Here is a 17,767-nt window from a genome sequence, read left to right on the forward strand (position 1 = left end):
TGAATCATTTCCGTCCAGCGAGGAAGCATTAACGTGGTGAACGCCCGGTAAAACTCCACTGGGAGACCATCTGGTCCTGGTGATTTGTTCTTGGCCCCTTTGTTGACCGCATCTACCACCTCTTCTGCGGTGATTGCAGACATCATGGATGTTGACTCCGCTACGGTGAGGGTCCGATCAGGGGAAGGACGGAGATCATCAGGAATTGGCGTCGCCATCGGTTCATCATCATAAAATTGGCGATAACGTTCAGCAAAGGCAGACACCGCTGCCGCCTGTGTTGTGTGGTGAACACCATCGGAGGTCATGATGTTGGGGACGAAAAGTCGACGTCGACGACTTTGGTCGGATGCGGCGTGGATTGTGGATGGGGTTTCGTCGTGGAGGAGGTCTTGTCGTCGGGAACGCACCACGACACCATGCAGTCGTGCGCGTTGGAGAGAGAGGAGACGAGCTTTAGTACGCTGTCGTTCCCGATGGGTGTCAGGTGATGGAGGGAGCGCATCGAGTTCACGGAGGACGGCGTAGTGAAGATTTGTGGTGTCTCGATGGCATGCTGCTGCTTCCTTGCCACAATGCATGAAGACTTTTCTGATCGCAGGTTTGGCACTTTTGAGCCACCAATGGAACGTGGATGTGTACTGCGGGAGGCGTCTTTCGAAAGACGCTCATGTAGTGGCAATACATTGTCGGCAGTGTGGATAATTAAGGAGGGAGGTATTAAGCTTCCAATAACCTCTGATGCGCCGCACTGACTGAGGTGGCAGAGCCAGGGAGCAAATGACGGCGCAGTGGTCCGAAAAAGCAAGGGGCCATCGTTCAGCTTGGGCGACTTCATTGCCAAGGTGGGCAGAGACATAAAACCGGTCAAGTCTGCTCGCAGAATGTGCTGTATAATGGGTAAAACCGGGGGTATTGCCATGAATTTTCTCCCAAACGTCCACTAGATGAAAATCCTCGATTAAGGTGAGCAGCGCTGGGCATGGGGAATAACCAGGCATATGGTCCTGCGTATGGAGGACGTAGTTGAAATCGCCTCCCATGATAAGGCGATCATAGCGTCCAGAAAACAGGGGCGCCACGTCATGTCCGAAGAAAGTGGACCGCTGCCGACCGTTCGTGGAGCCAGACGGAGTGTAGATATTGATGACGCGCGTGTCGTAGATGGTAACAGCCATGACCCTTTCACAGGGAAGGATTGTCGTGTCCTTGAGTGGGATTCCTTCGCGTATGTAGAAAGCCACTCCGCGCCCTGATTAATCACATGTGGACGTGTATGAGTCGTAGCCGTAGACTGGTGGTAGTGTGGCAACGCGTACTTCCTGAAGAAGGGCGACGTCGACGTCAGAGGCCCGAAGCATGTCACATAGGAGTTGCAGCTTGGGTGCAGTGCCGATCATGTTGATGTTCATTGTGGCGAACCGGTACGTTTGTTTCAGTGGTGGTGGACGCGCATCTACCATCACCAAGGGAAGTAAGAGGAGGGCACCGTCAGGAAGTACCGTCCCATCAGCTGTAGTGCCTCGCTTTTGATGTTAACGGGCAGCCTTGTCCGACGGAGGCAATTCATCCGGAGGAGGGGGCGTATCTTCCTCAATATCGTCGGCCCATGCTCCTGTGCCGTGGGTCTGTCCGATGTCCATGGGAATTGCGTCGTGGTGAGAGAGATCTGGAGTTGTCGGCGGGGAGACAGGTGTCTCAACCTGCGCACCGATCGTTACATTGTGCGTAGCGACCTCCATGGTGGTCCCGTCCTGCGAAATGTCTGGTTCATCATGAAAGTTGTCCGCCGACCTTTGCGTGGAAATGTTGGCTGGTTGGGTGTCGTCTTCGTCGTCGCGGGTGGCGACGCTCGGAGAGCCCGTGGGTGAACGGCGACGGCTTTTGCGCCTACGTGGCGAGCGTTGTTTGCGCACGTGTTCCTAAGTGTTGGACGACGGCAAGGAGGAGCGTGACCTGGTTCGAAGGCGTCGGTGGGTACAATGAAATTGTCAAACAGGTGTTGTGAAGAAGTACTGTTCTCCTCAGCGTCCGGTGCGGGAGCCTGTTCGGTGGCAAGGTTGTCAGGTGGGACGTTCGCACCGTCCATAGGTGACTGGGACGGTGGGACGTGGCGATCGGAAGGACCGGGCGACGGACTGGACAAAACTGTAGACGTGGCAAGAGCCGCTGCGTAAGTGACCGGTAGAGTGGTCATCGTGGGCGTGACGGACGCTTCCGACAACGGGAGCTGCGCGACACGTCGTTGAATGCATTCAGACCGTAGGTGACCTTCTTTCCCGCAACCGGAACAGGTCCGGGGTTGGCCGTCGTACATTATAAAGGCACGGCAGCCTCCGATACGTAGATAGGAAGGCACGTGTTTCTGCAACTCGATGCGGACCTGTCTAACACCATTTAAAACGGGATAGGTTTGAAATTGTACCCATCGTTCGGCAACATGTTCCAGAACGTTGAAATATGGACGAAGCGCCTCGATGACGACGTCTGCAGGTAGTTCGAACGGCAGTTCGAAGATCCTTATCGTCCGCGTGCCGAGACCTGCGTGGTCGACGGTAACAGGTCCGACGATGCCGTCGGAATCACAGAAGCGCAGTCCACGTTTTGCCTCTTGAAGCACCTTGTCGCACGCCGCATCGTTGATCATTTTGACGTAGACGGTACTACTAACGTTGGACAAGTGGATACCAATTAGATCCGTTGGTGGTATTTTAACTTCATCGTGAATAAATCTGTCTACCTCCAGGGCCTTGGGTCGGGCGAAGTCGGAACACGTTGAAACGTAATGTCTTCTTCCGATAGTTGTGCACGATGGTGGTCTAGGAGGGAAAAACGGCACTTACAGCGGCCGAAGTAAACACAAACACACGGTGCGCGCCTCGCCCGCAGCGCTCTGGCGCGTGACCGCCTCGCAGCACTGCCGGCGGCAGACTGTCCACTCAGCTACCGGGGGCGGACATGTTATGTGGTAAGAAAGAACTATTTCCATGAGCACTTAAATAAAACCTTCAACTCCTAAGCTATTGGAGAAAACGACATTCCGTTTGCGGGGACGGTAATTGACTTATTGATTAATGACGAGCGTCAGCATGCTGGCCAGCCTGGATGTGGATTTTAGGTGGTTTCCCACATCCGAGTATGTCAATACCGGGCTGGTACAAAGGTTACCCTCCAGTTTTGCGATACGTAAATGGCTCAAATGGTTCAAATGGCTCTGAGAACTATGGGTCTTAACATCTGAGGTCATCAGTCCCCTGGAACTAAGAACTACTTAAACCTAACTAACCTAAGGACATGACACACATCCATGCCCGAGGCAGGATTCCAACCTGCGACCGTAGCGGTCCCGCAGTTCCAGACTGAAACGCCTAGAACTGCACGGCCACACCGGCCGGCGATACGTAAATATTTCGAAAACATACACTTTCAAGTGAGATAATACTAGGCAAATGGGGTACACAAATTTCACAGGAAGTATATTCAGCCACTCTATACCACTGACATTGCGAAATGCAGATTAACATGCAAACTGTATGAAAACAGTGGATAAGGCCAGGGAAAATAAGATGCACTTTTAATACTATCGAGTGAAGTTTAGTTCTGAGTTCATAGCAAATAAGAAATTTTCAATATCCTACACTGGAGAGAAGCAGTTACAGTATAAAACTTCCTGGCAGATTAAAACTGTGTGCCAGACCGAGACTTGAACTCGAGACCTTTCCCTTTCGCGGGCAAGTGCTCTACCAATTGAGCTACCCAAGTATGACTCACGCCCCTTCCTCACAGCTTTGATTCCGCCAGTACCTCGTCTCCTACCTTCCAAACTTCTCAGAAGCTCTCCTGCAAACCTTGCAGAACTAGCACTGCTGGAAGAAAGGATAATGCGGAGACCATGCTTAGCCACAGCCTGGGGGATGTTTTTAGAATAAAATTTTCACTCTACAGTGGAGTGTGCGCTGATATGAAACTTCCTGGCAGATTAAAACTGTGTGCCGGACCGAGACTCGGGACCCGAGTTCGAGTCTCGGTCCGGCACACAGTTTTAATCTGCCAGGAAGTTTCATATCAGCGCACACTCCGCTGTAGAGTGAAAATTTCATTCTAGAGTTACAGCATAATTCGTAATTGGTAATCTTGCTTTAATTGTTGTTGCCAAAGTTTCTTGTCTTTTTTTAAACTGGAACAGCGAAACACATTTATCATCCTGAATTTAAAGTCTATACTAATTATTGCAGCAGTTGGAACTATAAATTACCTGAATGGAACCTTTACTGAAGACTTGAGAATTTGTGGTTAGTGAAGGAAATGTGTTCATTAATTTTTGTGTGATGTCTAGATTGCTGCGACTACTAAATCACAATTATTTGTGTTCTCAGACGGGCAGATCCTCAGAAATCAAATAAATATCTTTTGAGGAGTGCATGCTGGTAGTGATTGTTTAAAGAAAGTTCTGCCTACCAAGTTTTAATTCGCATAGAAGTACAGGTAGCACCTTTGATGGTCATTTTATTAAGAAGGTAGTTTGAGCCTACCCTGTTGGTCAAGAGGAAACCGTGCAGTTCTCTTCATCATCCTTGTCCGCCTTCTCTGTTTGTTTTGACAAACCGAGAAATACAACGTTCCCGTCGGTGTTTGTCTGGCCACCAGCTGGAAATCAAATTTGGCAACTTTTTCACTCCGGCATCTTTAATGCAACCACCACAGAGAGACAATGGAGGCCAGTCAATTAAGGGGGGTAGGACGTCAAACGGGCCGCCTTGGAGCAGGAGAGGCATCTCAGGACATTTTAAATTCCACTGTCTATACTTTTAGAAATAAATTCATAAAACTTTGTCAGCATCACCAGGAAGGATTCAGGATTCACACTCATTGCAGTAGAAGTTCGAAAACATAACAAAATAATTTTTTTTACGTGTCAAATTTCATAATTGTTTTCATTTACTAATGGCTGCATTTGTTGCTATAGGTACGCTTTTCTTCATAAGTTAGAGAGGTTCTTCGATGAATTTCGTACATCATACAAACCATACTCACAGGTGTATGAAACTAGAATTTATTTAATTTATGAAAAAACGAATGAACTGTTATATTTTAAACTTCATGTTTAGGAAAAACACAAATTTTGTAGTTAATTACCTCAATTTTTACCACAGTTTTTAATAGATTTCGAAACTTCTAGAGTTTCATACACCTTTAAGTATGGTTTGTATGCTGTGCACAATTCAACGAAGGATCTCTCTTACTTATTAAGAAAAGTGTACCTATAGCAACAAATGCTGCCATCAGTAAGTGAAAAAATGATGAAATTTCACATGTAAAAAAAATTATTTCGTTATGTTTTCGAACTTCCACTGCTACGAGTGTGAATTCTGAATCCTTACTGGTCATACTAACAAAGTTTTATGAATTTTTTTGTGAAAGTATAGACAGTGGAAATTAAAATGTCCTGTGGTGCCTCTCCTGCTCCAAGTCGGTCCGTCTGACGTCCTACCCCCCTTAAGCGCATCAGATCAAAGTGTGAGAAAAGCTGTACTCATACTGAAGGCACAAATAGTCGCGTCGTCAGTTATTCTACAGTCCAGGAGATCGCTGCGTTATTTGTGAACAATGGACGAATCAGTTATCAAGAACCAAAGGAATTAGTGACATAGCTACCCGTGAGCATTTATTTAAATCAGTGGGGAAATTTGAAAATTTGTGCCGGAGCAGGATTCGAACAAGGGTCGTCTGCTTACGAGAACGATGCTCTGACCACTGAGCCATCTAGACACTGTGGTCAGGGCAATTGCAAGGATTACATTAGCGTTCTCCATTTACCTACACACTACTAATATAGTGCCCCTTGCCCATTTTCCTCATTTCTCGCGGCATTTTGCCGATCACGCCAGACTTCGAGCTTGGAGTGTATCCACACTGGAGTGATCGATTGATCGTCCTCACCTGAATTACGGGCCGAAAGGACAGACACGACATATAGATTGAGTAAGTGGACCTCCCGCGGTCTGCGCCGCACGCACCTTCTGCGCCTCATGGAAGTCCAGCTGCACAGGGTAGTAGCCGCCCTGGAAGGGATTGTGGCAAGACGTCTGGTCCGACCCCAGATCCACCAGCAGGTCGCCCTTCTCGCGAAGTTCCCTCACCAGTCGCTCCCACAGGTTCACAATGTTGCCGTGGTAGCCAATGCTGGTCGCCTGAAACACAACACACAACGAACGTTTGTTATCACGCTCGCTGAGCCGTCTGTCAACACTCATTTTAAAAGACAATTCTGATTTCATTTATTGCTTATTTTTAAATGCGAACGTTTTATGTTATCAGAATGAAATGTTTGTAAGATAGGAGATGAGGTACTGTCGGGAGCAAAGCTGTGAAGACAGGTCGTCAGACATGCGTGGGTGTCTCAGTCGAGAGTGGGCTACTGATGTCACTCTGGCACCAAATTTCACCGCAATCATGCCTGACGCCACCGTGGACGTGCTACACGATTGGAAGGTGGTCACAGCCGCTCTTACCCACATTTCATCCCTTCCTTTGACGGGTGTACGTCGGAGGTCAGAAGTGCGACGCCCAGCGTTGAAATCACGCAACATTCTTATGAGTGGCCGAGGAAAACATTTCACACTCACCACCTCTCAGCATAGACACTAAAAGGCCTCAACGGGTGGGATAAAGGGCGTCAGTGAAACCATTTTCTTTTCTTGGGACTTTTCGCAGTCGAAACCGACAGTTCACAGTGCGATGAGTAGCAAGAGACGTTCTTCACAGTCTTTTATACTGCTGACATCTACCTGACGCTTCAAGCCTTGTCTAAGAAGATCGTGGGCTAGCAACTCCACTGAATGTGATGTCACCCCTTTGGCATGCAGTACGACCGCATGTTTTGCTTTTGCGTATAGGTTGGAACCTCTAGGAACCGTTCAAAACCATTCGACTGAATTTGAACATGATCCTAAGCAGCACAGGGCTCTTACGCTCTTTCAGTTCTCTTGTTTCACGCCCTTCTTTGACGTGGTCCGATGGGATGTGAAATTGGTACATGCATGAGCAAAACGGCAAAGGGTCCTTCTGAGAGCCCCCAGTTCGGCAATAACCTTGGTGGCATGCACGTCTATTTACTGAAAATTTAGAAATGTTCCTTTACAGAGAAAACTTTCTAAATAGTGCTGGGCACCTACAGGACAAGATGAGGTATCAAGTGGTTGCCTGTCACAGCTTCGGAAGTTTTCTCTGTAAAGGCACATTGCAAAAATTTTCAATAAATGGAGGCAGGTGACACCGCGATTATTGCCGAACTGGGGTCTGTCAAATGTAGTCTAATCGTTTTGAGTGATCCCCAGTGGTTCTCACCTGTGCACAAGAGCAAAAACTGCGATCCCACTACGCTCCAAAGGAATGGGATCACGTTCAATGGGGCTGCTAGCTCACAATGGTATTAGAGAAATGGTTGAAGCGTCAGGAACATATCATCAGTATCAAAGATTGTCAAGAAAATCCCTCTGCTGCTTATCGCACTGCGAACTGTCGCTTACAACCGCGAAAAGTCCCAATGAATGGGTGAAATGTGTTCTGTGACGGTATTTTCATCGTGTGGTGTGTCCACGGTCGTGTCAAGCAGAATTGTAGTGAAATATGGTGCCAATCGGACTTCATTAACCAACATTACACGCCTGAAACACAACACAGAACGAACTTTTGTTATCACGGTCACCGAACTGTCTGTCAACACTCATTTTAAAAGACAATTCTGATTTCATTTATTGCTTATCTTCAAATGTGAACGTTTTATGTTATCAGAATGAAAGGTTTGGAAGATAGGAGATGATACAGTCGAGGCAAAGATGTGAACACAGCTCCTCAGTCATGCTTGGGTGTCTCAGTCGAGATGCCAGCACTGTAGCTCACCGTGTTCGGTCAGAGGGCCGGGTGCCCTCTGTAATAACAAGACAAGAACAATGACAAACAAGAGCGGAGAAAGAGGGGTAAAGCGCACACATGGAATCTGAGATGCGCGGTTTCGGATCTCGATTGGACTGTGAATTTTTTTTTAAAAAAAGTTCGGTGTCAGTGAAAGTGAACAAGAATTATACGGCCTGTTGAATGGAACAAACTGTCTTATGAGTACAAAATATGGATTGAGAGTAAATCGAAGAGAGACGAAAGTAATGAGAAGTAGCAGCAATGAGAACTTCGAGAAACTTAACATCAGAATTAATTTTAATATCTTCAGCTGCTGACAGGCGTTGATATATATTAACGGGGACAGGCGAAAATGTGTGCCCTGACCGGGACTCGAACCCGGGATCTCCTGCTTACATGGCAGACGCTCTATCCATCTGAGCCACCGCGGGCACAGAGGATAGTGCGACTGCAGGGACTATCTCGCGCACGCCTCCCTCTAAACCCACATTCTCACCTTGTATGTCCACACACTACATTCGTAGTGTCCCACCCCAACACACTCATTACTCGTGGAAGACATTCTTACCAAATCCTGTAAGAGTTCAGGGAATATGTGTGCATCCGCACAGAAGAAGAAGGTCATGACCAGTATTGCCAGAACTATATACTTATATGGATATGGTGTCTGTTCTTTGGGACATGTCCGAAAGAACAGACACCATTGATGACCTGCAGCCGTCTACAACGAATTTAGAATTAATTTTAATACCTTCAGCTGCTGACGGGGCTTGATATATATCAACGGGGACAGGTGAAAATGTATGCCCCGACCGGAACTCGATCCCGAGATCTCCTGCTTGCATGGTAGACGCTCTATCGAAATGAGCCACCGAGGGCACAGAGGATAGTGCGATATTGGTCATGACCTTCTTCTCCTGTGCGGATGCACACATATACCCCGAACTCTTACAGTACTTGGTAACAATGTCTTCCACGAGTAATGAGTGTGTTGGGGTGGGACACTACGAATGTAGTGTGTGGACATACAAGGTGAGAATGTGGGTCTCGTGAGAGGCGTGCGCGAGATAGTCCCTGCAGTCGCGCTATCCTCCGTGCTCTGGGTAGCTCAGATGGATAGAGCGTCTGCCATTTAAGCAGCAGATCACGGGTTCGAGTCCCAGTCAGGGCATACATTTTCACCCGTCCCCGTTGATATAAATCAACTCCCGTCAGCAGCTGAAGGTATTAAAATTAATTCTAATTTCGTTCTAGATGGCTGCAGATCGTCAATGGTGTCTGTTCTTTCGGACATGTCCGAAAGCATCCATATAACGCAGAACTGGTGAACACAAAGTAGGTGACGCTTAGGAATTCTGCTATCTAGGCGGCAAAATAACCCATGATGAACGGAGCGAGGAGGGCACGTCGCCGGCCGCGGTGGTCTAGCGGTTCTAGACGCTCAGTCCGGAACCGCGCGACTGCTATGGTCGCAGGTTCGATTCCTGCCTCGGGCATGGATGTGTGTGATGTCCTTAGGTTAGTTAGGTTTCAGTAGTTCTAAGTTCTAGGGGACTGATGACCACAGATGTTAAGTCCCGTAGTGCTCAGAGCCATTTGAACCATTTTTGAGGAGGGCAAAAAAGCAGAGTAGCACAGGCAAAAAGAGAATTCCAGGCCAAGAGAAGTCTACTAATATCAAAGGTAGGCCTTTGACTGAGGAAGAAATTTCTGAGAAAGTGCGTTTAAACCACAGTCATGCATGGTAGTAAAACATAGAGTGTGGGAAAACAGGAAAAGAAGAGAATCGAAGCATTTGAGATGTAGTGCTGCGGAAGAACGTTGAAAATTAGCTGGATTGATAAGGTGAGGAATGAGGAGATTCTCCGCAGAATCGGCGAGGAAAAACACTGACAAGAAGAAGGGAGAGGATGGTAAGATAACTGCTAAGACATCAGGGAATAAGTTCCATGTATAGGAAGACAGAGATTGGAACACATCCAGCAAATAATTGAGGAAGAAGGTTGCAAGTGCTACTCTGAGATGACGAGGTTGGTACAGAAGAGAAGTTCCTGGGCTACATCAAACCAGTCAGAAAACGGGCAAAAAAAAAAAAAAAGTTGTCCACGAAAAGCAAATTCCCGGATTGGATTCGTGTCTCGATCTGGTACACAGTTTTAATCTGTCAAGAAGTTTCATTTTTTGTTAGTATAAACTCTAACGAGTAACAATTTATATTTACTTCTACTTCACATTTAGGCGTTTAAACCTGCATCAAGTGGATTTATGTCAGCTGATAGGACACATGTTTGTTGTGTGTACGACTGTTAGATAACCTGTAACACTGTCCGGTAACAAAAAACAAAAAATTAAACGTTGAGTTTGTGGAAACAAGTGTACAAAATTTCATAATTCTAGCTTTCATAGGTTCTGAGAAAAGGGTACATAAACTTAAAAAAACATAATTTTCAGGAAATGCAATTTAAGGTTCAACCTAAAGTTTTTTATGTCATTTCTTCAATAGGCCCCAGATTTGTACTCAGGGTCCTCTTTCGCTTCAAAGCTTCTATTCTGATTTCTTGTTTTCTGCCTCGTTTCCTTTAGTAGATCTTCAATTGAATTCACAGCTCCAGAGAAGCGTTGTAAATCGGTTTTTCTCAAGAGGTCTTGAGTGAAATTTCCTATCTTGAGGCCCTTTCTCTCTAATGCCTTCATGTTTCCCGCGTTCTCTTCAGCGAATACAAGAACTCTACCATAAGTTCAACTCTGATAATTGTAGCAGATGAAAATGTGATTTTAGGGCGCCGTTGCTATGTGAGTGAATTTAGAGACTCATTTGGATTCTGGGTTTTTCCTTCAACACACTTTAGAAGCACAGATTCAGCTTGGTGGGCTTCATAGCATCGACGATGCATTTTAGAAGCCTTCCCTTGTGCGTGTAGTCGTTGCTATCCCTCTGAGCATGCAAATATTTACACTAGCCAATGTTGGACAGATCATGAGTAGGATGTTAATTTGTTGACATCATGTGGAAAGATGCAGCCCATACTCCACTTTTCATGTTTTTTACACTGGATAGTTTCTCTCCGACATCCTTACCATAATAAATTTGAAGAATGTCTATCATCTTTATTGCTTCTTCATAAACAAAGCACCTGATTTTTTATTGTTTATAAGTTGTGGAACAGATTGGCAGACGATCTATAAAACCAAAGTGTATGTATCAGCTTCTAGATGTACCCCGTGCAAGTTTGCTTGAAAGTAATCCACGGAATCATTGTTCACTGAGCTAGTATTGACGTGTTGTTTCAAAAAGTGGGCGGGCAGGAAGGTCACGTCACTAGTTTTTTATTTTTTAGACACATCAGATGCGATATCATCGATGAAACTCTGAGGAAATATTGTTCATGAGTTCTACTAACAAATAAAAAATGAACTGCAAATAGACATTTTCGGTCAACTTTGTATACATTCCTCCTTAAGAACCCACAGCTCTCATAATCAAAACTGCTCTCTCTTTCTTTCTTTCTTTCTCTCTCTCTCTCTCTCTCTCTCTCTCTCTCTCTCTCTCTCTCTCTCTCTCACACACACACACACACACACACACACAAAATATCAGTGTAATATTATAATAATAACTAAAGAATTACATAAAAGTGCCACTGTCTGCAACATTATTATTTACGTTTTTTGCATTTGTTAGCTTCTAACACGCAGTGTTTGGTTACTTCAGGTGCATGCAAAGTGTACCTGATCTGTATCTGATCTAACTGCTGCTAAGAATGAAGCCTGTGACTACGGGAGATATTTACATGCAATCAGAGAGAGCTATAAAACTTAGAGCATTTTGTGTCTTGCTATCAGATGATGGCATAAGTCACCCAAATGTCATACACACAACACATATATGTCTAATTAACTGCCGTAAATCTATCTTATGATCGAGGTTTAATCTTACGAGAAGCGTAGGGGCTATAAAAGTAAATAATAAATGGTTACATTTAACTTGTAGTTTCAGGTGGTACTGCATAATTTTTGACTCTCCCCCTTAACATAATCAGAATAGAAGATATAAAAACGATTGACGATAAAATAAACCAAAAATTGAAATTGCATTTAGAAATAACTTACAGCCCAAGAAAGAACATTATTATTTAAGAAAAATGGAAAAATCTAAGGGGCGATCAAAAAGTTTCCCTCTAAGAGCTTGCTATGTAACGTACAAACGTACAGCGACTCCGATGCGGGTATACAAGCACCGACATGTAGGAAGATTAGTGTGACATTCATGCCTTTCTGACGTGCATGCGGTAAATGTGGAAACGTAATTTTTTTTGAGTCATCAGTCTTCTGATTGGTTTGACGCGTCCCGCCACGAATTCCTCTCCTGTGCCAATCTACTCATCTCAGAGTAGCACTTGCAACCCACGTCCTCAATTATTTGCTGGATGTATTCCAATCTCTGTCTTTCCCTACATGGAAATTAGGTCCTCAATTATTTGCTGGATGTATTCCAATCTCTGTCTTCCTCTACATGGAAATTATTTCCTGATGTTTTAACAACTATCATACCATCCTCTCCCTTCCTCTTGTCACTGTTTTCTTTATATTCCTTTCCTCGCCGGTTCTGCGGGGTATCTCCCCATTCTTTACCTTATAAGTCCATATGATATTCAACATTCTTTTGTAGCAGCACGTCTCAGAGTCTTCGATTCTCTTCTGTTCCGGTTTTCCCAAAATTCATACTTCATTACCATACGATGCTGTGCTCCAAACGTACGTTCTCAGAAATTTGTTCCTCAATTTAAGGCCTATGTTTGATATGAGTAGGCTTGATATTAGTTGGCTAGGAATGCCCTTTTTATCTGTGTCTGTTTTTTATGTCCTCCTTGCACCGTCAACCATGGGTTATTTTGCTGCGTCGGTAGTAGAATTTTTTAATTTCATCTACTTCGTGATCACCAATCGTTCTTCCTGTTCTCATTTCTTCTGTTTCTCATTACTTTCGTCCTTCTTCGATTTACTCTCAATACGCATTCTGTTCTCATTAGACTATACATTTCATTCATCAGATCACGTAATTCTTCTTCGCTTTCACTCAGCAGAGTGATGTCAACAGCGAATCTTATCATCGATATCCTTTCACCTTTAATTTTAACTCCACTCCTGAACATTTCTTTTTTTCCCGTCATTGCTTCTTCGAAGTACAGGTTGAAAATTAGTGGCTAAAGACTACATCCCTGTCTTACACCCTTCGTTCTTGGTCATCCACTCTTATTGTTCCCTCTTGGCTCTTGTACATATTGTGTTTTACACGTCTTTCCCTACAGCGTGCTCCTTTTTCTCTCAGAATTTTGAACATCTTGCACCATTTGACATTGTCGAACGCTTTTTGCAGGTCGACGTTCCTCTGAACATGTCTTGATTTTTCCTTAGTCTTTCTTCTATTATCAACCGCAACGTCGGAACTGTCTCTCCGGTGCCTTTATCTTTCCTAAAGCCAAACTGATCGTCATATGATATATCCTCAATTTTATGTTCTATTCTTCTTTGTATCATTCTTGTCAACAACTTGGATGCATGAGTCTTGCCCTGATTGTGCTATAATCTTCTCACTTGTCCGCTTTCCCAGTCTTAGGGGTTGTGTGGATAATACTTCTCCAAATCTGATGGTATATCTCCAGACTCATACATTCTATACATCAACATCAACAGTGTTTTTTGCCCCTTCCCCCAATGATTTTAGAAATTCGAATGGAATATTATCTATCCCTTATGCCTTATTCGATCTTAAGTCTTCCAAAGTTCTTTTAAATTCTGTTTCTTTTACTGGATGCCCCTCACCTTAGCTTCCCTGCACTTCCTATTTATTTCATTCCTAGGGGACTTATATTTCTGTATTCCTGAACTTCCCTGAACATTTCTATATTTCCTTCTTTCATCGATCAGTTGAGGTATGCCTTCTGTTACCCGTGGTTTCTTGCAGTTATCTTCTTTGTACCTCTGTTTTCCTTTCCAACGTCTATGATTGCCGTTTTGAGAGGTGTCCATTCCTCTTCAACTGAACTGCCCACTGACCTAAACCGTATCGCACTATCTATATTCTCAGACAACTTCAACCGTTTCTCTTCATTCCTTAGTATTTCTGTATCCGATTTCTGTGCATATTAATGCTTTCTGACTAGTCTTCATCACTACTGACTGCCCTTCATCGCTACTAAATTATAATCCGAGTTTATATCCCTGTTCGGACGGAGTGTACTTTAGTTTAGTTTAGGGAATCCAGTATTAGAATTAGAATTTAAGAGGGCTTTGAGGGCTTAAGATCAAATAAGGCAGAAGGGATAGACAACATTCCATCATAATTTCTAAAATCATTGTTGGAAGTGGCAACAAAAAGACTATTCACTTTGGTGTGTAGTATGTGTGAGACTGGCGACATACTATCTGACTTTCGGAAAAATATCATTTGTACAATTCTAAGAGTGCAAGAGCTGACAAGTGTGAGAATTGTCGCACAATCAGCTTAACTGCTCATGTATCGAAGTTGCTGACAAGAATAATAATCAGAAGAATGGAAAAGAAAATTGTGTTAAATGACGTTCATTTTACTTTTATGAAAGGTAAAGACACCAGAGAGGGAATTGTGGTGTTGTGTATGATAATGGAAGTAAGACTAAAGAAAAATCAAGACTTTTTATAGGATGTGTCGACCTGAAAAAAGCATTCCCCAATGTCAGATGGTGCAAGATATTCGAAATTATGAGAAAAATGGGGGGAAGCTACTTGGAGAGACGGGTAATATACGATACGTAGAAGAGCTAAGAGGGAATAATGAGAGTGGATGACCAAGAAGGAATGCTCAATTTAAAAAGAATGTAAGATAGGGATGTCGTTCCCCCCCCCCCACACACACACTCTTCAATCTGTACATCGAAGAAGCAATGATACATATTAAAGAAAGGTTCAGGAATGGGATTAAAAGGATATCAATGTTGTGATTCGCTGTCCGCCCCCGGTAGCTGAGTGGTCAGCGCGACAAAATGTCAGTCCTAAGGGCCCGGGTTCGATTCCCGGCTGGATCGGAGATTTTCTCCGCTCAGGGACTGAGTGTTGTGTTGTCCTAATCATCATCATCATTTCATCCCAATCGACGCGCAAGTCGCCGAAGTGGCGTCAAATCGAAAGACTCGCACCAGGCGAGCGGTCTACCCGACGGGAGGCCCTAGTCACACGACATTTATATTTACATGTGATTCGCTGATGATAAAGCTACCCTGAGTGAAAGTGAAGAAAAATTACAAGATCTGCTCAATGGAATGAACGTCTAATGAGTACAGAATATGGATTGAGAGTAAAACGAAGAAAGACGAAAGTAATGAGAAGTAGCAGAAATGAGAACAGCGAGAAACTTAATATCAGGATAGATGGTCACGAAGCAGATGAAGTTACGGAATTCTGCTACGTAGGCAGTAAAATAACGAGTGACGGACGGAGCAAGGAGGACATCGAAAGCAGACTAGCAATGGCAAAATGGGCATCTCATGCCGAGAGAAGTCTACTAATATCAAACATATGTATTAATGTGATGGAGAAATTTCTGAGAATGTACGTTTGGAGCACAACATTTTGTAGTAGTGAAACATGGACTGTGGGAAAACCGGAAGAGAAGAGAATCGAAGAATTTGAGATGTGGTGCTACAGATGAATGTTGTGTGTGTGTGTGTGAGTGTGTGTGTGTGTGTGTGTGTGTGTGTGTGTGTGTGTGTGTGTGAATTCCTAAGCGACCAAACTGCTGACGTCATCGGTCCGTAGACCTACACGCTACTTAAACTAACTTATGTTAAGAACAACACACAGACCTATCCACAAGGGAGGATTAGAACCCTCAGCGGGAGGGATCGCGCTATCCGTCACGTGGCGCCTTAAACCACGCGGCCGCTCCGCGCGGCTGACGAATGTTGAAAATTAGGTGGACTGATAAAGTAAGGAATGAGGAGGTCCTGCACAGAATCTGAGAGACAAGGAGTACGTGGAAAACATTGACTAGGAGAAGGGACAAGAGGACGAGATGACGAGGTTAGCACAGGAGAAGAGAAGAATTCGTGGAGGGCGGCATCATGCCAGTCAGACGACTGATGACTATATAAAAAAAAGGCAGCGGACGACTTTCAATCTGTGGCATTTTTCAGCAAAATCGGTCAAGTCAACGTCACAGGACGATCAGTCAACTTCAAAAGTGGTCTTGTGACTCCGCCGGATGCATAAAGGGCTGAAATAGTGACCAGTCTCGTGGTCAACGATATCCAGAATTGACTGAAGTGCTGAAGGGAATCAATGAAGTATGGGTACTCAAATTTATACTACAATGAAGACAGCCACCACTCACTGAGCAAATTTGGCTGGTACGTAAAGTCAGTTTCGATTCCTGTGTGTCTGCACTCGCACACATTTTGCAGCAGTGTGTACCAAAGTAAGCAGCCCTTCTCTCGCTAGATCCAACACTTCGGACAGCGAATCGAACGCTGTAAATGATTTAATGTGCGGAATGTCATACTCTCAGTATACGGAATGAAACCCGTCTTTGTTACTTCATTTACTATATCCCGTCTTTGTTTCGCAGTAATGGGCTACGTGGTAGTTTGAAGGACCAGAAGAATTCGTTTATGGCAACTTTTGATAGGTAAACGAGACACTAAGAGCTGGTAAAAGTGACACGTTTTGCGAAAATGATAGCAAGAGGCTACAAGCATAACGATTGTGCTCTTAGAAGTGAAAACCAACTCTCTAACTAGATGAGAACATCGGATCGTGAGACATCAAGGAATTGTCAGCGGAAGGCAATGTGGATGGTAAACACTATAGAGGCAGACCAAAGCTTGACTAAAGTAAGCAGTTTCAGGTGGCTGTACAGTCTGTCCGTCCTTTATAAGTAGCGCCAATAGGATGTTTCACATGGTTAGTCCGAACCTTCCGCAGAGCGCCATTTGAATCACTGGCGACGCAGTTTGCAGACACGCTCAGGGTGTTGATATTGCACGAAACACAGAATTTAGTAAATAATACGAATGGGGGAAGAAACGTACACGGACAGAATGTGCGTACGTCACTGCATGCTCACGGCAGCTGTGGCGCTTCTCCCCCCACCCCCCCCCACCCCCCCCCCCCGGCGCGAGCGGTGCTCGCCCTTCAGTTTACGAACAGACTGTACACCACAGCAGCGGAGTGGACGAGCTACTGACCTCCTTTTTGCGGCGGGCCTCCCTGATGCGCTGGATCAGCTTGTTGAGGTCGCCCTCCACCTCGCACAGCCAGCCCTGGCGTAGCCGCTTCTGCAGCGCCTCTTCGCTCACCTGTGTCACCAAAGAACAAAACAATTACCACGACTTCGTCGCTTGTACGTGCCACAGCATGGCACCGACTCCACGTCTCTCTGAAACTGTGTGAGAAGCTGGAAAGTGTAACATTTCTACACCTTGGAGATATACACTACTGGCCATTAAAATTGCTACACCAAGAAGAAATGCAAATGATAAACGGGTATTCATTGGACAGATATATTATACTAGAACTGACATGTGATTACATTTTCACGCAATTTGAGTGCATAGATCCTGAGAAATCAGTACCCGGAACAACCACCTCTGGCCGTAATAACGGCCTTGATACGCCTGGGCATTGAGTCAAACAGAGCTTGGATGGCGTGTACAGGTACAGCTGCCCATGCAGCTTCAACTCGATACCACAGTTTATCAAGAGTAGTGACTGGCGTACTGTGACGAGCCAGTTGCTCGGCCACCACTGACCAGACGTTATCAATTGGAGAGAGATCTGGAGAATGTGCTGGCCAGGGCAGCAGTCGAACATTTTC

General features: G+C 44.9%; 1 protein-coding gene and 1 non-coding gene across 2 annotated transcripts in view; both read right to left on the minus strand.

Annotated features, from left to right (window-relative positions):
• The window catches only part of LOC124797819 (urocanate hydratase-like), a 376,388-nt gene that overhangs the window by 223,783 nt on the left and 134,838 nt on the right, over positions 1-17,767 (minus strand). Inside the window, exons 7-8 of the mRNA XM_047260847.1 lie at positions 17,139-17,249; positions 6,018-6,191 (exon numbers count right to left, since the gene is read on the minus strand). Of these exons, the coding sequence (XP_047116803.1) occupies positions 6,018-6,191; positions 17,139-17,249 (285 nt within the window). The remainder of the gene's footprint in view (positions 1-6,017; positions 6,192-17,138; positions 17,250-17,767) is intronic.
• Positions 8,275-8,349, minus strand: Trnat-ugu. Its single transcript has one exon. It is a non-coding gene; the product is annotated as a tRNA-Thr (tRNA).

This window comes from Schistocerca piceifrons, chromosome 5 (genome assembly GCF_021461385.2).
Source record: "Schistocerca piceifrons isolate TAMUIC-IGC-003096 chromosome 5, iqSchPice1.1, whole genome shotgun sequence".
Lineage (NCBI taxonomy): Eukaryota > Metazoa > Arthropoda > Insecta > Orthoptera > Acrididae > Schistocerca > Schistocerca piceifrons.